The 25,584-nt window shown below is 41.9% G+C and overlaps 1 protein-coding gene across 1 annotated transcript; it reads left to right on the forward strand.

Annotated features, from left to right (window-relative positions):
* The first annotated feature begins 2,164 nt into the window (after positions 1–2,164).
* On the forward strand, positions 2,165–23,988 carry LOC106085142 (phospholipid-transporting ATPase ABCA1-like). Its single transcript, XM_059367203.1, has 9 exons — positions 2,165–3,087; positions 7,858–9,195; positions 9,261–10,111; positions 10,175–10,521; positions 16,429–16,776; positions 16,841–16,985; positions 17,032–17,235; positions 17,298–18,032; positions 23,729–23,988. Exons 1-9 carry the CDS (start codon positions 2,290–2,292, stop codon positions 23,934–23,936), a joined length of 4,974 nt encoding a protein of 1,657 aa, XP_059223186.1. The 5' UTR covers positions 2,165–2,289; the 3' UTR covers positions 23,937–23,988.
* The last annotated feature ends 1,596 nt before the right edge of the window (positions 23,989–25,584 follow it).

Raw genomic sequence — 25,584 nt, forward strand, 5'->3', positions numbered from 1 at the left:
GCCTTAGAATCCACAACAATGTTATTTGAAAATTGGAACTTGGAATATTGGGTAGCAGCATTACATTCAATGCTTTAGCAAAAACTAAGTATTAAACAAGTAAAAAGGCGTTAAGTTCGGCCAGGCCGAACTTTGGATACCCACCACCTAAGGTATATTTGTAAACCACCTTTCATCCTAATACGGTGAAAAATGCATGATGTATGCCCCCATAGCAGCATTCTCGAAATATGGTACGATTTGGACCAAATTCGATTGTATATTGAGTGGTCTAATTAGTACAAGTCATTGTTCAATTTTGTAGAACAAAATATTCGTCTTTTGGTAGCCATATTCAAATAGAGACCGATCTGAACCATATTCGACACGGATGTCGAAAAGCCTAACATAAGTCACTATGACAAATTTCAGCCAAATTGAAGAGGGCTATCGAAGAGTCTAACACAACTCACTGTCTCAAATTTTGGCGAAATCGGACACCAAATGCGGCTTTTATGGGCCCAGACCCTAAATCGAGTGATCGGTCTATATGACAACTATATTCAAATCTGGACCGATCTGGGCCAAATTAAAGAAGGATATCGAAGGTCCTAAGACAACTCACTGTCCAAAATTTCGGCGACATTGGACAATAAATGCGCCTTTTATGGGCCCAAGACCTTAAATCGAGTGGACGGTCTATATGCCAGCTATATCCAAATCTGGAGCGATCTGAACCAAATTGCAGAAAGTTGTAGAAGAGCCTAACGCAACTCACTGTCGCAAATTTCGAAGAAATCGGACAATAAATGCGCCTATTATGGCCTCAAAACCTTAAATCGAGAGATTGGTCTTTATGGCAGCTATATCCAAATCTGGACCGATCTGGGCCAAATTGTAGAAAGATGTTGAGGGACCTAACACAACTCACTGTCCCATATTTCGGCAACATCGGACAACAAATGCGCCTTTTATGGGCCCAGACCCTAAATCGAGAGATCGGTCTATATGACAGCTATATTCAAATCTGGACCGATCTGGGCCAAATTAAAGAAGGATATCGAGGGCCTCAGACAACTCACTGTCCCAAATTTCGAAGAATCGGACAATTAATGCGCCTATTATGGCCCCAAAACCTTAAATCGAGTGGTCGGTCTATATACCAGCTATATCCAAATCTGAACCGATCTGAACCAAATTGCAGAAAGTTGTCGAAGAGCCTAACGCAACTCACTGTCCCAAATTTCGAAGAAATCGGACAATAAATGCGCCTATTATGGCCCCAAAACCTTAAATCGAGAGATCGGTCTTTATGGCAGCTATATCCAAATCTGAACCGATCTGTGCCATATTATAGAAAGATATTCAGGGGTGTAACATAACTCACTATCGCAAATTTCAATGACATCGGACAATAAATTCGCCTTTTATGGGTCCAAATCGGTCTATATGACAGCTATATCCAAATTTGGACCAATCTGAACCAAATTTCAGAAAGTTTTCGAAGTGCCTAACACAACTCACTGTCCCAAATTTCGAAGAAATCGGACAATAAAAGCGCCTTTTATAAGCCTAATACCTTGAATCGAGTTATCGGTCTATATGGCGACTATATCCAAATCTGGACTGATCTGTGCCATATTATAGAGAGATGTTCAGGGGCGTAACACAACTCATTGTCCCAAATTTCGGTGACATCGGACAATAAATGCGCCTTTTAGGGCCTCAAAACTTTAAATCGAGAGATCGGTCTATATGGCAGCTGTATCGAAATCTAGACCGATAGGGGCCAAATTAAAGAAGGATGTCGACTGGATTAACACAACTCACTGTCTCAAATTTCAGCGAAATCGGATGGCTTTTATGGGCCTAAGAGTCCCATATAGCCCATCTTCGAACATAACCTGCTTATGGACAAAAAAGAATCTGTGAAAGGTTCCAGTTTAATATCTCTATTTTGAGAGACTGTAGCGAGATTTCAACAGACAGACGGACGGACAGTCGGACGGACTCACAGACGGACGGACGGACAGATCGGCCCTATTCACAAAACTTAATGTAGATTTGAAAGAGGTTTATTGAATGTTGACTACACTGCTTAGAATTTGACAGTCTCATAAATTATCATTCAGTTTCCTTTGCCTTGACTTTTTAATGTCTTCCCCAAACAATCAACCGCAAAATGAAGTCTATGCTTGGCAAAACTCCGGACCCACCAACTACAACAGTGAGTGGGATAAATTTTTGCTGCTGATATGGAAGAATGTGCGTCTACTCTGGAACAATTGGCATTACTTTGTCATCTCGGTAATGTCGCCCATAGTGTTTTGTGTAATTTTGATTTCATTACGCATATCCATGGAAATTGGCAAACAACCCATTGAGACTTATCCCCTTTTGAATCTCACGAAATATTGGACACAGATATTGGAACTTATCGGTGAACGTAAAGCGAATATGAGTCGAATAATTGAAGGATTTACCCATAATCCTTTCATACCTCAAATGATTGTGGGTTATGCACCGAATTCCAAAGCTTATCACAATATCATGGAGGGCACTAGAAATCTATTATTCGGAGTGGATTTCAAAAGCTATGAGACTTGTGATGATCTAAGAGTGGCCATCATAAAGGAGAATCTCTTTGCAGGAGTTTGCTTTGAAGTGGTTACAACGACAGACGATGATGGTGTTATTGATGATGCCTATGAACTTATTGCAGGATTATATCCAAATTTCCTGAAATATCGCCTTATATTTCCGTATGCCTGTCGCGTGTATCATGACACCTTTATTGGCATCAGTTGGCACACTCATTCTTTGTATCATTTCATCAATCGCACCGATCAAAGGAATATTGGTGTTGACGATGGCGGCTATGTGGGCTATATACGTGAGGGATTCGCCCCAATGCAAAATGCAATATCCCTTTCCTATTTACAATTGGTAGCTGCAGTGGATAGACCTGATTTTCATATACCCGACATCTATATGTGCCGTTATCCTTCCAAGGAGTTTCTCAAGGATGAAGTTATCGAAAGCGTGGATTTTAGTTTGTCATTGTTGTTGGTTTTTGGTAATTACTATCCGGTGCTGATATTGGTTTCGGTGAGTATGAAGAAGTTAACTGAGGGTGGTCTTAAGATTAGATGAAGTATTATAGATATATATTATATAGCCGCACAGGGCCCGCTCCGCTGAGCCTTTTTTAACTCTCTAATATTTTTTTAGAATGTTGACATTTCGCCCTGAATGTGGAAATCGAATTCGTGCCACTGTAGCCTATGTCCGCCTATGACTCTGAACGCCTGCGTTCGAATCCTGTCGAGAACATCGGACAAAATTTAAAGCGGTGGTTATTTCCTTTTAATGCTTGCTACTATTGCGAGGAGGCCACCGTAGGCCAAAGGCTAGCATGTCCGCCTATGACGCTGAACGCCTGGGTTCGAATCCTGGCGAGACCATCAGAAAAAATTTTCAGCGGTGGTTTTCCCTTCTTAATGCTGGCAACATTTGTGAGGTACTATGCCATGTAAAACTTCTCTCCAAAGAGGTGTCGCACTGTCCGGACTCGGCTTTAAAAAGGAGGCCCCCTATCATTGAGCTTAAACTTTAATCGGACTGCACTCATTGATATATGAGAAGTTTGCCCCTGTTCCTTAGTGGAATGTTCATGGGCAAAATTTGCATTTTTACTATTGCGAGGTACCTTGCCATGCATGGTCATGTAAAAAATTCTCCCCAATAAGGTGTCGCACTGCGGCACGCCGTTCGGACTCGGCTATATAACAAGGTCCACTATCATTGAGTTTTAACTTGAATCCGAAAGCACTCATTGATGTGTAAGAAGCTGGGTTCACGGGCAAATTTTTACTCTACTCCCAAATGCATTGTTTAGAGTCCTATTTTACCGTTTTGGTAATAATTTTCTGTTAAGGGGGTATTTCGAGGGGGTGGATTGGCCACCCAGACACTTGACTCTTAAAGTGCACATAAGCTTCGTGCTCTACTTTCAAATAGATTTTATGTGAGCCCCATATTGGCATGATCGGTAACTAAGTTTTAAAAACTATAAAGCCTATGTTTCCTTTCAGACAAACCTACACAATCTGTAAAAAATTTAAGAGAATCGGTTCTGCCGTTTTCGATTTTACGAAACAAACAATCAAACCGAGTCTCATATAGCCATAATGGCTCTTATGCCCATTTGGGGCGTTTTCGGGGGGTGGATGACCCCTATGGTTAGGTTAGGTTGAAAAGAGGGTGCAGATATTAATCCGCCCCATCCCACTATAGACCTAAGCTAGTAATCGGCTTCTGGTGCCCTCTTAAATCTATAAAGTAACCTCTAAAATGAAACTTTTAAGTTAGAAATTCCACGCTATTTACAAAATCCTTAATTGTTTTCAATACCACTCCCCTAAGTTGGTTCATGTCTGGTATTGTGTCTCCACCTATGTGCCGGTATCTGTTAGACGCTAAAGCCGGGCAATGACAAAGGAAATGCTCCAATGTCTCATCATCTTCCCCGCATGCCCTACACATGCTATTACTTGCCCACCGATTTTGCATAACTGAGCTCATAGTCCTATGTGTCCCGTTATGATACCAATAGCTATACTGAACTCCTTCTTGCTTTCTTTCAGTAATAGCCTCGCCTTCTCACGATCTGGATCCCCCCATAGGATTTTCGCCGTCATACCGACCGTTTCGCTGTTTCGCGATGTTGATCCATCCGTGTAACATGATCTTGCAGATGGCAATACTAGGGTTCCGAAGCTGATGGCAGCTGTGCCTCGCACTCGCCTTCAAGGTTCATCTCAGGTATCCGATCGGAAACCTCTTCCCTTCTTTCCAGGTTTCCTATCATCGCCTCGATTATACCGCGATGGTATGAGCTGTTCCCATCCTCTGTCGATTCTTCCATCGCCTTAAGTCCATAGCCGCAGTGGACACTAGAATAGTCTCTAGTGTCCTAGTGGGCATGGTCCCCATCGCTCTGCCTATGCCAAGACAACATGTCCTCTGAACCTGTTGTATGGTCCTTATGTTTCACTTTTTCTCCATTGCAGTCCACCAAACTACTGACGCTCCATTAGAGCCAGTGGACTTTCCTCAGATTCAGGTCCCATCTCGAGCCTACGCCCCGTCTACAAAGTGCCCAACATCTGTGAGCCTTCTCGGTACGCTCGGATTCAGGTCCCATTTCGAGCCTACGCTCCGCCTACATAGTGCTCAACGCCTGTGAGCCTTCTCGGTATACTCCTGAATGTGACACTTCCAATTCAGTTTCCCATCCAAGATCACATCTAAGTATTTGATCTTGTCAGATATCGAAATCGTCTTATTGAGGAAACGTGGTGCATTAAATTTGCCCCCCTTCGTCTTCCTCGTGAACAGGCAGATTACAGTCTTCTCTGGGTTAACATTAAGACCTCTGGGTCTAGCCCAGTCATATGCCATATGCAAGACCCTTTCGGCCCTTCTGCATAGCTCGTTCGGATACTTACCTCTTGGAAGTATTATAACATCGTCAGTATATGGTTTATCCAGTCTCTAAGGACCGGGTCCACCCGGTACTGTTCCAATGATTGGATCAGTGTGTCGGTCAGCACATTGTTAGACGCCCCCTCGATGTCAATGCATACCGCCAGTGTGTACGTTTTGGCATCGAAAATTCTTCTATTTTATGCAGTCCCCACCGACCTTCCCTTGACATAGGCATGTTGTTTGTATTTGAGCAGTTCGCTGTATGTCCTACTCTTTATCAAGGTGTCCACAATACACCATATATAGGCTTTTCATTTGAGCCCCTTATTGACGTGAACGTCCAATATTTCTTTTTGGGAGAGTTTAGGGGTTGGGGCGGCAGCAGGGTACTTTAACTTAGATTTTAATACCATACTCGTATTCTATTCTCCAATACCTTTCATCTGATACCCATATTGCTCCAATGGGCCCACTTTTGATTGTGTGGTGTTTTTGGGGTGAGGGGTGCGACCTTCTTCTTCTTGAGCCCTTACAAGCCCCCGATTTGGCTGAAAATTTAGCACATAGTGTTCTGTTATGACTCTCACAACTGTTTTAAGTTCCATCCAAATCGGTCAAAACCTCTTCAAGTCTAGATTAGGCCACATAGTTTCGGAATGCTAGCAGTCTCCTCTTTCTGATCAGCTACCATTCGTTGTCCTTTGGGCCTGGTCCTGAAAACTTAGCTTACATGTCGCTAGAGGCATACCCACAGATTCCAGTATTCCTGGAATGTGTAGGGTAGTTCCAAGTCTCGCAAGCTCATCCGCTTTACAATTCCCTGGGATATCTCTGTGCCCAGGCACCAAGTCGAATTTTGAACTGTTCAGCTTTCTCGTTGAGAGATCTGCGACAGTCGAGGGCGGTTTTTGTGTTCAGAAATACGTTCTCCAGGGATTTAATGGCTGCCTGACTGTCTGAGAAGATATTTATGTCAATCGTCGTTATGACATTATAACTTAGCCCTATATCTGGTCGGGTAACCTTTCCGATATGAACAGTTCTATATCTTTAGTGGACATCTCAAAGCCCACCCGGTCGTTTAGTTTGGAACCATCCGTTTAGAAGTCTATGAAACTTCTGTTACCAGGGATATCGTTGTTCCAATCGGTTCTATCAGGAATAGTGGTACAGTAATTTTTATCAAAAAGCGACTCAGGTAGGGTGTAATCCATACTGCCTGGAACATCGGATATTGTATCAAGGATAACATAGTGTCTGTAGCCGTAGCTGCAATTTCGGCAGCCACAATGCCCAGAGGCTTAAAATGTTGCATTAAATTCAGTGCTTCAGATGGTGTCCTCAGTGCGGCACAAACAAGCCATCCTTTGGATCCGGTTAAGTATTGAGTATTGGGTGGACTTTTTAAGCTCCGTCCACCAGACCACAACACCATATGACATTATAAGTCTGACAACTGCAGTATATATCCAAAACATGACACGCGGTCTAAACCCCCAATTTTTGCCAATGGCTCTCTTGCAGGTGTTAAGGGCAAGAATGGCTTTTCTTGCTCTTTCCAAAATGTTGGATTTAAAGTTCGATTTCTTGTCCAGCAAAACACCCAGGTATTTTGCACTTTTTGTAAATGGAACATTCTCTCCAGCCAAGGAGACAGGTTCCATTGTAGTCAATTTATATTTCCTGCTGAAAAGAACTACCTGTGTCTTGCACACGGATTTGGATTTCGCTTTCGTGTGGTAGGGTTTTCCTGCTTCCAGAATGAAAATCATCTTCGTGTCAGAGTCAAGTTGGTCCTATTAGAATCCTAGACATCCTTTCCGAATATGGTGCAGGTCGGACCATTTTTGGACATAGCTGCCATATAGACCGATATCCCGATTAACCGTCTTCAACTTATATAAGCCCCATTTATTGCCCGATTTCTCTGAAATTGGCAACAGTGTGTTGTGATAGACCCTCGTCGTCCGTAGCGAGTTTGGTCTAGATCGGATCATTTTTCGATATAACTGCTGTGGGTTTATAATGGTGCAATTTTAACCAGCTTGAGATATGGTTAATATATGTATGTATGTATGTATATATCCGGTGGTGGACCCGAAACTTTATGCGTCTTAAATTTGTTAGTTTTAAGACCGATCTAAGACTAATCTAAGACTGATCTAATCTTTTTCTGCCAGATCATAGTCAATGAAAAGGAACACAAGCACAAAGTCTATGCAAAAATCATGGGAATTGGCAATTACCTACATTTTCTCGGTTGGCTGAGTGTGGTTTTTCTTCAATCTCTCATCAGCAGTCTTGTTCAGGTTATGTTACTCAAGGTGAAGTACGCTATAGGTGCGACATTCCAAAAATACAAAAATTTTCCATTTCTTACCATCACAGATCAAATGGACCGATGGAGTTTCAATACTGGAACAAAGTGGTTTCTTTCCACTTCTCGTGGTCTTTTGCGTCTACAATACGGCTAGCATATGTTTCATCCTTATGTTGGCATCCTTTTATAGGCGAACCTTAAGTGCGGTAACAGGAACTGCTGTGTTATGGTTTGCCACCTATCTGCCCTATATCATTTCGCTGAATTCCCTGCGCGTGGCTGTATGGGGGGTGAATATCTTTGTTATGACCTTTCACAATACCGCCATGGGCTATAGCTTGGAGAATATCTTGGAATTTGAATTATTTGGTCGTGGCTTTACTTTTGAGCATTTCTTTGATACTCGGCCCCTGGACAACACCATATCGACAGCCTACTATTTGGCTATAATGCTGTTGCAGAGTTGTGGCTACACTTGCATAAGCCTTTATATGGAAGAAATAATGCCGGGAAATTTTGGCTTGCCCAAAAGATGGAACTTTCTGTTTGACTTCAAGCGGCGAAGCAGCAGCACATTTTTGGGCTTTCATCTCAGGGAACATAGTTGGGGAGATGCTCGCGGTGGCAGTGTTGGTAGTGGACCAGGAACTTCAATCACAGCAAGACCCTCACCTTTTATATATGAGGTAATGGGCGCAAGTAATGTGGTAATGGTCGATATACAAAATATCTCAAAAAGCTATGCGGATATGATGGAGGAAGAGGCTACACTTAACAACATCAGTTTGCAGTTGTACGACAATGAGATAACCATTCTGTTGGGTCACAATGGAGCTGGCAAGACCACTTTGATTGCCATCATAGCAGGCCTCATTCCTCCCTCGGCTGGGAACATCACAATTGATGGTTTCGATATGGCCAAGGATCAGCGTTATGCCTGTGCCTCTTTGGGTCTGGCCATGGGTGATTCCACTTTGTATCCCGATTTAACAGTCGAGGACCAATTGCGCTTCTTTGGCTTTCTCAAAGGTTTACAGGCCCTAGCTGTGGAGGATGAGATGGAACGTTATTTGTATGATTCCAAGCTAACAGAGTATCGGCTGGTAAGCACCAAGGCCTTGCCCATGGGTGTGAGACAAAAACTGGCCATCTGTTGTGCCCTTATGGGTAAAAGTCGTGTGGTTCTATTGGATGATCCCATGACGCATATGGATTTGCCGGGAAGAAATCTTATGTGGAAGTTGTTAGAGAGTGAAAAAGCACACAGAACCATAATGATAGCCAGCAGCAGCTCAAGCATTGTGGAAAGTTTAGGAGATCGAGTGGCCATAATATCAAATGGAAAACTTCAATGTGATGGCACGCCCACCTTTATAAAGAAAATATATGGCCAAGGATACAGATTGGTAAGTAGAGGAAATGAGCATACCGTATTTGTCGACTCTATTAATTAAAACTCTGCTTTCTTCAGACTATATCCAAAGGTCCTTATTGCAATATACAGAGTGTCACAAATCGAGTAAAACAATTCATTGCCCATATAACCCCCATAAGCACACTGGGCAATGAGATTGTCTATGCGCTTGAGGAAACCCACACGGAGGTCTTTGAGCAGATAATCAATGATTTGGAACAGAATATGGATCAACTTGCCATTGAAGCGGTAACCTTAAGTGCCATGCAAATCGATGATATATTCTTTAAATTGGGAGCACAATCACCAAGTCAAGACAACCACAGACGTCTGAGGGAAATCATGAATGGTGAATCCTCATATCCCGAGGAGAGTCAAAACTTAAAATTTATGAAAATCACTGCTAGGCTTACAGGCATTTCACGTATTCTTCAACAATGTCGAGCCCTGTGGCATCAACGTTTACTCTATGCCTATTACTACAGAGATCACTATGTGCGACGTCTGATGTATCCTCCTGTATTTGTGGCAGTTGCCTTTTTTGTCTCAGCCTTTGGCCTTAACCTCTTGAGGATGCCACATATTGATATATCCCTGGATCAATATGCTTCCAGTGTTACCCTCATCGATAGACGTTCTTTGGCCAGTGGCAGTGGGATCAGTGACATTCTAGACAGATACAAGGAGTTGATTTTCTGGTTGGGCATTCAGCATAAACTGGAGGAGACCGAGGGAGAACTTTTCGCAGAATACTATATAGACAAGGATGTAAGAACGCTGGAGCGTATGGATCAAACCCATCATGTGGGAGTAACATTTGCTGCCGATCACATTGTGGCCTGGTTCAACAATGTAGCCCTGCACTCGGTGCCTTTAAGTTTGAATTTGCTGCACAATGCCATATTGAGGTAAAAATTCTTTACACATATCTTTAAAGACTTCGTATGTGCGTTTCAAATCTTCTCTCCTAGAACCATTCATGGTGATCAATGTGGCATTGAAATTACCCTGGAACCCCTTAATAACATGCAAAATCATCTTGATGGCCTATTGCGAGTCACCATCAACACCAGCAATGTCTTGGCCATTTGCATATCCGTGTGCATGTGTTGTCTATGTAACTCAATTTCCTTCATTTTTGTGCGTGAAGTACATTCGGGTTTCACTTACACCCAACTGCTGGCTGGAGCTAAAATATGGATGTATTGGCTGGTGAACATATCCTATGACACTTTAGTTGTTCTAGGCATGGCTCTGATAATAACGTTCTCAATATTCCTGTGCCAATATCATTTGACTATATCAACACATGTTTATGGTATGTTGTTATGCCCACCACCGAAGGACGGTGGTACATTCAGCTTGTCATTCCATTTTTTATACATCGAAATATCAATTTTCGACCCTGTGCCCAATTTTTATGCTCCCCACCATAGGGGGGGGGGGGGGGAGTATACTAACTTCGTCATTCCGTTTATACACATCGAAATAGTGGGCTAATACCCCATACAGTATATATGTAGTCTTGATCACCACGACATTTTGAGTCAATCTAGCCATGTCCGTCCGTCTTTCAATCGAAAAAGCGTTAACTTCCGAAGAGTAAAGCTATGGGTTAGAAATTTTGGACAGATACTTCCTATTAGCGTATGTTATTTGGAATTGTAAATCAGCCATATATAATCTGAAAGGGTCCATAACCGGATATAACTCCTATATAAACCGGTCCCCCAATGTTACTTCTTGAGGCCCGCAATTCTTATCCGATTTGGTTTCAGGTACGGTCTCAATCATCCAAGCCAAGCATGGCCCTAATCGGTTTATAACCAAATATAGCTCCTATATAAACCGAACTCCCCATGTAACTTCTTGAGCCTCTATAGGGTGCAATTCTTATCCGATATTGCTTCTACTATGGTCTCCATCATCAAACCCAAGTTTGGCCCGAATTAGTCCATAACCTGATACAGCTCCAATATAAACCGATCTCCCGATGTTACTCCTTGAGCCCATATAGGGTGCAACTCTTATCCGATTTGGCATCTTCTTCTTATATATAAAAATCATTTTGTGTTTGTTTGTTTGTTTGTGTGTTCCTTATAGACTCAGAAACGGCTGAACCGATTTTCTTGAAATTTTCACAGATGACCCCGTGTTGAAAATAGGGCACTACATTTTTTGATATCTGAAGGGAGGGCGGACCCTCCCCCTTACCCTAATTTTCAGAAACGCCAGATCTCGAAGATGGTTGATGCGATTTAAAATTTTGTGTGCTCTCATATCGTACGCTAAACATAAAAATTTGGTATCCAAATTTCGGTTGGGATACCTAGGGGGCCGCCCCACCCTAAAACCTACCAAACATATATTTAGACCAATCGCGACAATATGGGACTCAAATGAAAGGTATTTAGGATAAGAAAACGGATCTGATATCCAATTGTCGGACCAAGTGCTAGGGGGACCACCCCAAGCCCCAAAACACCCCTAAATCGGACATATTTGCCGACCATGGCAATATGGGACTCAAATGATAGGTATTTGCGAGTAGAATACGAATCTGATATCCAAATGTGGGACCATGTTTCTGGGGGTTCACCCCTTTCCCAAAACAACCCCAAACTGGACTTATTTACTGACCATGGGAATATGGGGCTTCAACAAAAGGTATTTGAATGTAGAATACGAATCTGATATCCAAATTTAGGACCAGGTGTTTGGGGGGCCGTCTCTCACCAAAAACATCCCCCAAAGGGGACAAATTTACGACCATAGCAATATGAGGCTCAAATGAAAGGTCTTTGGAAGAAAAGCTCGGGAAAAGTGTCTACTGGGGCCATCCCACCCCCACACCCAAATAGAAAGTATTGGCTGACTTTTGTAATATGAGGCTCAAATAAGAGAGTTTTTAGAGTAGAACGCGAATCCGATATAGTGGCCGCCCATCCCACAAAACACCCCCCAAGCCGGTCATGTTTGCTGACTATGGAAAAATGGGGCTCAAATTAAAGGTATGTGGGAGTAGACCACGTATCTGATATCAACATTAGGGGTTAGGCCCTTCGACATGCTTCTTCAATTTGGCTCAAATCGGTCCAGATTTGGATATTGCTGCTATATTGACCGATCTCTCGATTTAGGGTCTGGGCCCATAAAGGCGTATTTATTGTCCGATTTCGCCGAAATTTGGGACAGTTAATTGCGTTAGGCTCTTCAATAACTTTCTGTAATTTGGCCCAGATCGGTCCAGATTAGGATATAGCTGTCATATAGACTGATCACTCGATTTAAGGTCTTGGGCCCATAAAAGACGCATTTATTGACCGATTTCGCCGAAATTTGGGACAGTGAGTTGTGTTAGGCCCTTCGACATCATTCTTCAATTTGTCTTAGATCGGTCCAGATTTTAATATAGCTGTTTTATTATTATTTATTTTATCGCCACTCCTTTGGGTGACCATCATAAATAACCTATTACGGATGCTGACTGTGGAGGGATTTGAACCCATCTGCTATGCAGACAATTCTATAATACTTCTTAGGGGTAAGGACCCAGGAGCCTCAATGTTAACCTAGAGAAAACAGAAATATGCCTGTTCAAGAGGAAGACAAAGGTGGGCCAATTTGACGCACCAGGTTTCCTCAATAGAACATTTTCGATATTTTTATCAAATAATTAGGTGTGATCTAGGACAGGAAACTGAATTCGAAGTCTTACATTCAGGAGCATACTGAGAAGGCTTACAGATGTTGGACACTATGTAGACGGGTCGCGGGCTCGAAATGGGGCCTGAATCCGAGGATAGTCCACTGGCTCTACAGTAGCGTGATGAGACCGATACTTACTTACGCCTCAGTAGTTTGGTGGATTGCTATGGAGAAAAAGTGCAACGTTAGGACCATACAACAGTTTCAGAGAACATGTTATCTTGGTATAGGCGGAGCGATGAGGACAACGTCCACTAGGAGACTGGAGACTATTCTAGATATCCGACCTATTGGCATTCATATTAAGTGTAAGGCAGCCACTGCGGCTATGAGACTAAAGGCAATGGGAGAATGAGTTGAGGATGGGAGCAGCTCATACAATCGCGGTATAATCGAGAAGGATGGGAAGAGGGTTCCGATCGGATACCTTAGACGATACTTGAGGTCAGGTGCGAGGCACTGCTGCCAGCGGCACAGTCTTGCACTGACGGAACCCTAGTATTGCCATCAGGATAGTCCACTGGCTCTATAGGAGCGTGATGAGACCGATACTTACTTACTCCTCAGTAGTTTGGTGGACTGTTATGGCAAAAAAGTGCAACGTTAGGACCATACAAAATGTTCAGAGACCATGTTGCCTTGACGTAGGCGGAACGATGAGCACCACGCCCCCTAGGGCACTGAAAACTGTATATATCCGACCCATTAACATTCATATTTAGTGTGAGGCTGCTACTGCGGCTATGAGACTTAAGACGATGCACGAATGATTTGAGGATGGGAGCAGCTCATTAAAATCGCGGTATAATCGAGTCAACGATAGGAAACCTGGAAGGATGGGAAGAGGTTTCCGGTCGGATACGTGAGACGACACTTGAGGTCGAGTGCGAGGCACTGCTGCCAGCGGCACAGTCTTGGACTGACGGAACCCTAGTATTGCCATCTATGGTTATACTAATCTAGTCATTCCGTTTGTAATACCTCGAAATATTGACCTAGGACCCCATAAGGTACATAAATTCTTGATCGTCTCGACATTCTGAGTCGAACTAGCCATGTCCGTCCGTCCGTCTGTCTGTCGAAATCACGATAGCTGTCGAATGCGTAAAGCTAGCCGCTTGAATTTTTGCACAGATACTTAATATTCATGAAGGTGGTTAGGGATTGTAAATGGGCCATATCGGCTCAGATTTGGATATAGCTCCCATATAAACCGATCTCACGATTTGACTTCTTGAGTCCCTGTACGCCGCAATTTTCATCCGATTTGAATTGAAATTTTGCGTGTAGTGTTCTGTTATGACTTCCAACAACTGTGTTAAGTACGGTGCAAATCGGTCTATAACCTGATATAGCTCCCATATAAACCGATCTCCCGATTTGAATGCTTGTGCCATTAGAGACTCAATTGCCATCCCATTTAGCTGAATTTGGAAACTAAGTCTTAAGTTATGACTTCCAACATCCATGCCAAGTATGATTCGAACCGATCCATAATCAGATATAGCCCCACTATAAACCGATCCCCGGATTTGACTTCTTCAGCTCTTAGAAGCCTAATTTTCACCTGATTATGCTGGAATTTGGCCCAAAACCTATCTTATGACTTACAACATCAGTGCCAAATTTTATTGGAATCAGTCAATATGGTGATATGGGCCCCCCAGGAACTGATATCCCGATATGACTTCTTGGAACAAAAATAATTCAAAAACAAACTCAATGAGGATACATTTTTAGTGGAATCCATGGTGGTGTGTACCCACGATTCGGCCCGCCCGAACTTAGCACGCTTTTAATTATTTTTTATATCCACTACCGAAGGATGGGGGTATATTCATTTTGTCATTCAGTTTGCAAAACATCGAAATTTCCATTTCGACCCTATAAGGTATATATATTCTTGATCAGCGTAAAAATCTAAGACGATCTACCCATGTCCGTCCGTCTGTCTGTTGAAACCACGCTACAGTCTTTAAAAATAGAGATATTTAGCTGAAACCTTGCGCAGATTGTTTTTTTTTTTTGTCCATAAGCAGGTTAAGTTTGAAGATGTACTATATCGGATTATATCTTGATATAGCCCCCATATAGATCGATCTGCCGATTTAGGGTCTTAGGCCTATAAAAGGCGCATTTATTGTCCGATTTTGCCTAAATTTGGGACAGTGATTAAAGTTAAGTCCCTCGACATTTTTCTGAAATTTTACCTAGATCGATCAAGATTTGGATATAGCTGCCATATAGACCGATCCTCCGTTTTAGGGTCTAAGGCCCATAAAAGCCACATTTATTATCCGATTTCGCTGAAATTTGGGACAGGAAGTTGTGTTAGGTCCATCGACATCCTTCGTCAATTTGGCCCAAATCGGTTCAGATTTGGATATAGCTGCCATATAGACCGATTTCTTGATTTAAGGTTTTTGGCCCATAAAATGCTCATTTATTGTCCGATGTCGCCGAAATTCAGGACAGTGAGTTAAGTTAAGCCCCTAGACATACTTCTGCAATATCGCACAGATCGGTCCAGATTTGGATGTAGCGCCATATAGACCGATATCTGTGTTTTAGGTTTTGGGGCCATAAAAGACGCATTTATTGTCCGATGTCGCTGAAATTTGAGACGGTGAGTTTAGTGAGGCTCTTCGACGTCTTTCTTCAACTTTGCCCAGATCGGTCCAGATTTGAATATAGCTGCCATATATACCGATCTCTCGATTTAAGGTTTTGGGCAGATAAAAGTGGCATTTATTGTCCGATTTCGCCGAAATTCGGGACAGTGCTTTGAATTAGGTTCTTCGACATTTTAATGCAACTTGGCCCAAATCGGTCCAGATTTGGATATAGCTGCCATGTAGACCGATATCTCGATTTAAAGTCTTGGTCACATAAAAGGCGCATTTATAATCCGACTTCACTGAAATTTGACGCAGTGACTTATGTTAGGCTTTTCGACATCCGTGTCGTATATGGTTCAGATCGGTTTATTTTGAGATATAGCTACTGTATTTATTAGTATTTGGTCCAAATCGGAACATATTTCGAATAGCTGCTATGGGGCATTAGGTATGCATTTTTCACCGGATTTTGACGAAAGGTGGTTTACACATATTGCCGAGCTGGCGGGTATCCAAAGTTCGGCCGGGCCGAAACGCCTTTTTACTTGTTTTTAAGTAATTTCGAAAGGCACTTCTTTTCAGATTTCCTTCGGGATCTTTTTTTGGTATGTTGTTAGGATACTTCCAGTTTTTGAAGCCGATGTTATTGACATAATGTTACGTACTTATATAATGTGCAAGAAGTGGCCTTTTCGATTTTTTTCACCCCCAACATCCCTCTTTCCAGTCGTTATGTTCATTACTACTTTTCATTCCTGCGAGTCCTTATAAAATGGGAGATTTTATTACGATAAGAACTTAAAGTAGCTAACTTATCACACTTTACGATCAATTCTCTCCTAACGTTCCTCTACTTTTTCTTGGTATACATTTTCATTACTTTCTAATATTTTGAACAGCTTGGTACTTCTTTGTCCTTGTACTGGCCGGTTGGTGTATATACTCCCTCAATTATATGACATCTCTGTTCTTCTCAAATCCTGTGCATGCCTATGCCATTGTGTTATCCTTTGAAACCTTTGGAATTATTTGTTTCTGTCATATCGTTGAAGCCTTTGAAAAAAGTTATGTTAATACAGCAAAAAGTCCATATGCGGCATATTTCCTATTCTTACCATTATTTAGTGTCTGCAGTGCAATTTCCACCATTTACTATAATGGTCAATTTTTAAGAGTATGCAGTGATCCGGATATTCGAGCCACTTCCATATATTTAGAGAATTGTAAGGCAATACCTAATTGTTGTCGTAAGTATGAGAGATACTTACTTGGATAACAAAATTACATTACAAAAAAGTTTTATGCTTCGAGGTGAATTTAAAATGATGGGTTCTGAAAATGGCATTCTAATGGAAACAATAGCCCTCATATGTATTATCACCTTGTGCTGGTGTATTATATTAATCACGGATTATCATTATCTGTTGCAATGCAAGAATATACCAAGAGATGATTAGTAAGTATAAGGGGACATTTCAAAAATTTCCATGAATAATCTTTAGTTATGCCCAATTAAATGATCATAAACGACGCCATGATAACTTGGATGACACCCAATTTGGTGAAGAATCTACCTTCTTGGAGCATTATAAGGTGCAGCGTTTGACAAATGCCCATTTTAAGGATATACCACTCATATGTGATCGTGTGGGCAAAAATTTCGATCAATACACAGCTGTGGATCGTCTCAGTCTCATTTTGAAGAGGTATGGACATGTATCCAAAGCGGAAGTAAGTGTTATAAAAATTTTTCTCGATTCCCTTTCAGTTACGATTGTTTTGGCATATTGGGCGTAAGTGGTTGCGGTGTTTCCACTCTCTTTAAATTAATCACCGGTTCTGAAGAAATGTCCTATGGTCGAATTTTAATCAAAGGTCAAAATATTTCCTGCAATTTTTCCTTACTTCAGCAGTCAGTGGGTCATGGCAAAAAAGTGATGATAAGTTTTCCCGAATTGTCTATCAAGAATATCATGGAGCATTTATGCTTGCTGCAGTGTTATCCAGCTGAACACGTTGCTGACATCTGTCTGAACTTAGCTAAAGTTTTGGGCCTGTTGCCACATTATGACAAATATTTAAATGTCTTAAGTGCTGGCACCCTTAATCGCCTCAATTGTGCCCTGGCTGTAATGGGTAATCCAGACATTGTGATACTCAATGTGGCCACTTCGGGTATTGATTCTGCCGGCAAGAGAATTGTCTGGAACATCTTGAAACGTATGCAAAACCAAGGCACCGCCATACTGCTTGCCACCACTAGTCTGAGGGATTGTGAAAGATTCTGTAATCGTGTGGCATTTATGTCACATGGACGTCTCTGTTTGATTGGCAATCCTTGGAGTTTGAACAAATTTTACGCCGACTATAATTTGCTGAAAGTGAAATTCACTCGAAATATTCTTCATTCTCAGAGGAATATGGCAAGAAATTATCTGTATGCTGCAAGTCTGAATAAGTTGACGGATTTTGTATACCGCAAATTTCCAAATTCGATGCTAAAGTAAGTTCAATTTTCAGCAGGGAAGTGGGAGGTGTGGAGTAGATATCAAGTAGTAGATCAAATAAGAAACAAGTAGAAGAAAAACAAGTGCTAAGTTCGGCCGGGCCGAATCTTGGGAACCCACTACCACCACCATGGGTTCTGCTAAAAATGTATCCAAATTTAGTTGAAGGGCATAATAACCAGCAAAAATAAAAGCTCTAGGAACCGAACAAGGATGATCTAGAGTCCGATTTACATGAGAGCTATATAAGGTTCTGGACCGGTTTGGACCGTACTTGGAACAATGGTTGCAAGACATAACAGAACACTATATGAAAAATTTCAGCCAAATCGCACAAAAATTGCAGTTTCCAGGGGCTCAAGAAGTCAAATGGGGAGATCGGGTTATATGGGAGCTATATCAGGTTATAGGCCGATTTGGACCGTTCTTGGCACAGTTGTTGTAAGTCAGAACAGAACACCATGTGCAAAAATTCAGCCAAATCGAATGAAAATTGAGGTTTCCAGGGGCTCAAGAAGTCAAATCACGAGATCGGTTTATATGGGATCTATATCAGGTTATAGACCGATTTGAACCGATTTGTATATGGCACAGTTGTTGGAAGTCATAACAGAACGCTATGTGCAAAATTTCAGCCAAATCGAAAGAAAATTGAAAATCCAGGGGCTCAAGAAGTCAAATCGGGACACCGGTTTATATGGGAGCTATATGAGGTTCTTGGCCGATTTTGAGCGAACTTGGCACAGATGTTAAAAGTCATAACAGAACATAACATGCAAAATTTCAGCCCAATCAGACACAAATAGCGACTTGTAATGGTTCAAGAAGTCAAATCGGGAGATCAGTTTATAGGGGAGCTATATCTAAATCAGAAACGATATGGCCCATTTGCAATGCCCAACAATATTAAGTATCCGTGCAAAATTTCAAGCCTGGCCGACACGTGATAACTATGAGCACCACACAGGCTGGAACTTTGAGCTCCGACTTGTGTGGTGTCAATCGGGAAGATTAGCTCAAAGCTACCTGTCGCGTCCACAGGTTGCGGATGGTGGAAAGCTCGTTTTTTTCGGTGTAGCAGCAAATGAGGGAGCGGGCAGTCAGCGATTTTCGAGAGGAGAATGTGAGGACTCCTCCCGGCCGATACAGGATGACTATGAGCACCACACATGCGGGAACTTTGAGCTCCGACTTTTGTGGTCCCCATCGTTATCACGGGAAGCTTAACTGAAAGCTACCGGGCGCGTCCACAGGTTGCGGATGGTGGAAAGGTCCGTTTTTATGCAAAGTAACTGCAAATGCGGCCGCGGGCAGTCAGCAAGTTTCGAGAGGACAGTCTGAGTGAGGAGTCAGGTGGCGCCGGCTCTGATTTAAATACTGAGTGTCAATAATACTCGAGATGACAAGGCGAGTTTTTGGCACCTTCAAATAACCAATGGCCAACATCAGCGTCTGTTCCCAGGTTAGGGGCGGCTGGCGGCGAGCGTCGAATCTTGGAGCAAGGGGTTGCGTTTGGGGCGCTGGGTCAGTAACCCGGCCCCGGAAAACTATAAGAATCACTATGCTAAACAAAGGAATAGTAAAAACGGACCCCTCTAACGTTGACGACCCAAGCAAACGAAAAAAGGACCATGATTTGCGGATCTACACCTGGAATGTCCACACTTTCCATAGAAAAGGTGCAGTATACGCGCTGGCGAATGTATTGGAGAAGTATAAGGCAGATATTACCGCCTTACAGGAAGTGCGATGGACTGGAAATGGCGTCACAACAAGACCAAAACGTGACGTACTATACTATAGCCGCAACAACACGAGACATGAATTCATCTGTGGATTTGTGGATAGTTGGAGACTGAAACACCTTGTCTTCAGCTTTACTCCGGTTGATGAGAGGCTAGCCACAATCCGCATAAAAGTCAAATTCTTCAACATCAGCCTTATTTGTGCCCATGCACCGGCGGAACGGTTGACGACCCACGCAAACGAAAAAAGGACCATGATTTGCGAATCTGCACCTGGAATGTCCGCACTCTCTATAGAGAAGGTGCAGTATACGCGCTGGCGGATGTATAAGAGAAGTACAAGGCAGATATAACCGCCTTACAGGAAGTACGATGGACTGGGAATGGCGTCACAACAACACCAAACCGTGACGAACTGTACTATATCTGCCACAACACGAGGCATGAATTCATCTGTGGATTTGTGGATAGTCGGAGACTGAAACACCTTGTCTTCAGCTTTACTCCGGTCCATGAGAGGCTAGCCACAATCCACATAAAAGCCAAATTCTTCAACACCACCTTATTTGTGCCCATGCACCGGCGGAACGGTTGACGACCCACGCAAACGAAAAAAGGACCATGATTTGCGGATCTGCACCTGGTATGTCCGCACTCTCCATAGAGAATGAGCAGTATACGCGCTGGCGAATGTATTGGAGAAGTATAAGGCAGTTATTATCGTCTTACACGAAGTGCGATGGACTGGAAATGGCGTCACAACAAGACCAAACCGTACTATGGCCGCCACAACACGAGGCATGAAATCGTCTGTGGATTTATGGATAGTCGGAGACTGCAACACCTTGTCTTCAACTTTACTCCGGTCGATGAGAGGCTAGCCACAATCCGCATAAAAGTCATATTCTTCAACATCAGCCTTATTTGTGCCCATGCCCCGACGGAAGACAAGGACGAGCAGACCAAGGCTATTTTCTATGAGCGCCTAGAGAGAGAATATGACCGCTGCCCCGCCCATGATATTAAAATCGTTCTGCGAGATTTTAATGCGAAAAGGGGAAGGAAGACATTTTTGGTCCAACAATCGGAAAGTTTAGCCTCCACGAGATAACGTCCAGTAATGGATTGAGGCTGATAGATTTCGCAGCGGCAAAAAACATGGTAGTTAGTAGCACCAGATTTCAACATAAAAATATCCACAAAGCCACATGGCTGTCACCCGATCAAAGCACGAGAAACCAAATTGATCACGTTGTGATAGATGGAAGGCATTCATCCAGCGTGTTAGATGTACGATCGATCCGTGGAGCGAATATAGATTCGGATCATTACCTAGTTGCAGCAAAGGTTCGCACCCGTTTGAACATGGCGAGGAAAGTACGATCTGACACTGCACGGAAGCTGAACATTGAAAAGCTGCAAACACAACAAATGGCAGCGGCATACTCCACTCGACTGACCCAAATGCTTGATGAAAGCACTCCTTGTTCCGATGATATAATGGCGCAGTGGCAAACTATTGCCCACTCCATGGAAAATGCCACGAAATCCGTACTTGGGTACCGGAAGCCTTCTCCAAGAAACCTATGGTACGGCCAAGAGTGTCGATATGCTACTGAAGCCAAGAATGCGGCATATAGAGCAACCCTGCAATCAGTAGCAACGCGCCAGATGAAGGAGAGGTATCGGGAGAAAAGGAGAGAGGAGAAACGTCTATTTCGCAGAAAGAAAAAGGAAATGGAAGGACGTGAGTGTGAGCGAATTGATATCTACAGAAGTCCGAAAATTCTACCAAAGAAATAAACATCAAACCGATGGCTTTGGTGCAGGCACATCCTCCTGCAGAGGATCTGGTAACTGACACAGATAACATGCTGAGGATATGGAAAGAACATTTTATCCAACTGGTAGTGTCTGATGATGGCGGCGAAGAGGATACCGCAGAACCAATCCCTGATGATGGTAAAGAATGTTTACCTTCTAGTCAGAATGAGGTCCAAGTAGCAATGACCCGACTAAAGAACAACAAGGCAGCAGGACCCGACGGGTTACCCGCTGAACTACAATATTTAAGACCGGAGGTGACACGTTGATTAAACGTACGCATCAGCTTATCTGCGCAATCTGGCTAAAAGGACGCATACCCGATGATTGAAACCTCTGCATACTATGTCCCGTACACAAGAAAGGAGACAAGACGCAATGTGCCAACTACAGAGGAATAAGACTCCTCCCCATCGCATACAAGATACTCTCGAGCGTACTGTGTGAAAGATTTAAACCTAAAATCAATGAGATAATTGGGCCCTATCAATGCGGCCCTATCAATGTAGTCTTTTGAAGGCAAACACGGTGGTACACGCAAACCGGGAAGTTCAAAAGCCCGATGGAAAGATCAAGTGGTGGGAGACACCTCGAAACTTTGTGTTAAAGATTTTAGAATGAGCGCAGAAGATCGAGGCGCTTGGAACGCTATTTTACGTTCGGCTTGTGGAACAATTGTTCTGTCATAGCCAATTAAAGTAAGTAAACAAAATTTCAAGCGGCTAGCTGTAGGCGTTCGATCGCTATCGTGATTTCAACAGACGGACGGACGGACCGACATGGCTAGATCTACTCAGAACATCGAGAGGATCAAGAATATATACTTTATGAGGTCATAGACGAATATTTCAAGGTGGACTAGATTAGTATAGCCCCATTCTATGGTGGTAGGTATAAAAAGATCAGTACAACAACAGAATAATTTTTGTTTTATTAATTGCTAATCCTTACCCAAATTTCAGGACGTTTCACGCTGTATGTTCGGCCTATTCGCGAAGCGATTACAACTAATTTCTGCTATACCATTGCTGCATATTAAATTTCTTCCTGTAATTCTATTCTGAGACAAAAATGGAAAACATTATTTGAACAGAAAGAAGAGATGGATATCGTGACACATATTTTTCTTGCTACCGTCCACGACCTTTGCGTTTGTGCGTTAAGGGGATGATTTACATGGTTTTTAACTGTTACCTGTGTGTGTGTGTAGCTGACGCCTTTTTGTCGGCGGCACATGCGCGTCACGGGAATGGTGTGCAGGGTTTTCAGCTGTTACCTGTGTGTGTGTAGCTTACGCCTTTTTGTTGGCGGCACATCCACATGATGCTCAACAGCACAGCCCAGGTAAATAGAGGAAAATGTAATAAAAATCGTATGTTCCTTTTTAAATGAGCATTTGTGTTAGTAAAAAACCTGTAAAGGTTTCTAAGGGCATTTTATTTAGGGTTTCAAACAGGGATCTCTTAGAGTCACAAATCAAACATTCTTGTATTATGATATTCTAAGTTTTAAATCATGTGATTATTGTATGACTGACAAACAACGTGTATTAAAAGCACCTTTCTAATTGCATTAAAGTTTTGTTTGGTATTACTGAGAAGGATGGATTTAATCATCTCTGTTACTAGAAATGTCAACCAAAAAAATTAAAACTTGTAATTGAATTACATTTATTCAATTATACTAAAATTTGAGAAATTCTTAAACTATTTTGAACGAAATTCAAATTAAAGAATATGGGTTTATAGGAAGCGTTGAACTCAACATAACAACATGTTTATATTGGGTAAATAAAAACGTTATTTGCTATAGGATTATTTCACTTGTTGGGAAGACACTTGGTTAAGTAAAATGACTTCCTAAACCCAAGTTAATAAACTACTTGCCACTAACTACAGATGAGTAAAACTTACTAAAAATTTGCAATTTTTTCTTGTTTTAATCAAAATTTAACCAAATGAGATTAAAATTTGATAACTTATTTGGAATAAGTGTTTTAATTTATTTTATGCGCACCATTCTTCTGAGCCAATACTACTCCACATAACCCAAATATTTGTTCTTTAAATTATTGTCTCTTTTCTAAAATCGTATTTCCTTCTGACCCCACATTTTAATTACAGAGAACATCACGGAAATCATTTCACTTTTGTCATACCTCAGAAATCGGCAACTGTTTCGAATATATTCATAACCATGATGCGGAATGCCCATTTACTTAATGTTGAAGATTTTGAACTGACCCGTTGTTCCCTATCTAAATCGTTTATAGAATTTTGGGAAAGAGAATATCGTCCGAAACGTATTGATGATCATTTATCATTGCTATAGAGTTGTTGTTGTTTTTCGCACTTTTAAACAAAAATAATTATCTGAACTTATTTATAATCATTCATTTATATTTACTCAACAAAAATATAAAAATAAAAACTTACACTAATTCATATTTATGCAAATTTTTCTATGAACATTTAATTTCTAAAAATTTTTATCTTACATCGAAGCTCGAGGATAGAATCCATGGTTCCAAGGCCAAAATAAGTCATTTTTTTACCAACGCTTCAGTTTTGTGGCATGTTTGTCCAATTTCTACCATTAGGTTGCGGTACGTTATCGTTCACTTGATCTTTTCATCCTAGTTTCGGCGCATCCTTGCTACGAAAACCATTCTTCCATTTTTGTAAATTTTTAAAATTCCTTATGCAAGACTGTTGTAACTGCTGCTAAATTTTGGCCCAAATCTGCTCCAGATTTCCTTTCAAGAATACTAGTTTCTTCACAAGTCCGTCTGAGAACATATGAAATCCGAATGATGGAAACAAAGGCATTACGACAGTCGACGCATAAACGGTTCTCGCATTCCACCTCCGACAGGTACATTTGTATGTATGTCCCAGTCTCGATTAATGCTGTCAAAATATGCTCGTATAGCATTAGTAACAGATTTGTTAGCATGCTCCGAAGCATTTCACAGGTATAAATATAGGGATTTTCTCATGTGAGTTATGTGGCGAACGTTCATCAGTTCATCCAATGTCCTCGATGTAAAAACTGCACCATCGAGAGTCACTAATTTGTAAAAAATTTGCCTGACGAGAAATTACACCACATTACGTTTTGTTGCATTTTTCGTGGCTTAGAGGAAAGTGAATATTGCGAGGTGATCCAAAATTGGCCTCTGGAACACGAATATGGGTTTCGTTGATAGGGGGGCCACAACGGGCCTTCCCCCTCAAAAAGTGAAAATGTACGGAATATAGGCAATAAGGTACTCAAATTAAAGGAATTTTTGCATTGAAGGCGAATGTGGTGAAAAGAAGAAGCAACTATGTCAAAATATGATCCCATTTGGACCAAATTCCGGACAGACATTGAGTGGTCTAACAAATTCAAGTCACTGTTCAATTTTGGTTTAATATTAGTCTTTTTATCTTTACTTTACTTTAAATGGCTATGACAGAATATTTGTTCCAGTAGCCAAACGTAGAATAGCGTTCCAAGCGCTTCGATCTTCTGCGCTCATTCTAAAATCTCTGACACCAAGTTTCTAGGTGTGTTCCACCACGTGATCTTTCCATCGGGCTTTTGGTCTTCCCGGTTTGCGTGTCCCACCGTGTTTGCCTTCAAAAGACTTCTTTGCTGGAGCTTCTTCATCCATTTCGACAACATGACCTAGCCAACGCAGCCGTTGTATTTTGATGCGTGTAACTATGCTATCGTCGTCATACAGCTCATACAGCTCGTGGTTCATACGTGGCCTATATTCTTCATTAACGCAAAATGGTCCATATATTTTACGAAGAATCTTTCTCTCAAATACTCCAAGCACTGCCTAATACTCCAAGCACTGCCTCATCTATAACAGCACGGTTAGTATCAGTGTCTTGTATAGTGTAATCTTTGTCTGTCGAGAGGTGGCCTTGTTTCTAAACTGCTTACTTAGTCCAAAGTATCTCCTGTTTTCCAGTATTATTCCTCG

Source organism: Stomoxys calcitrans, chromosome 4 (genome assembly GCF_963082655.1).
Source record: "Stomoxys calcitrans chromosome 4, idStoCalc2.1, whole genome shotgun sequence".
Taxonomy (NCBI): Eukaryota; Metazoa; Arthropoda; class Insecta; order Diptera; family Muscidae; genus Stomoxys; species Stomoxys calcitrans.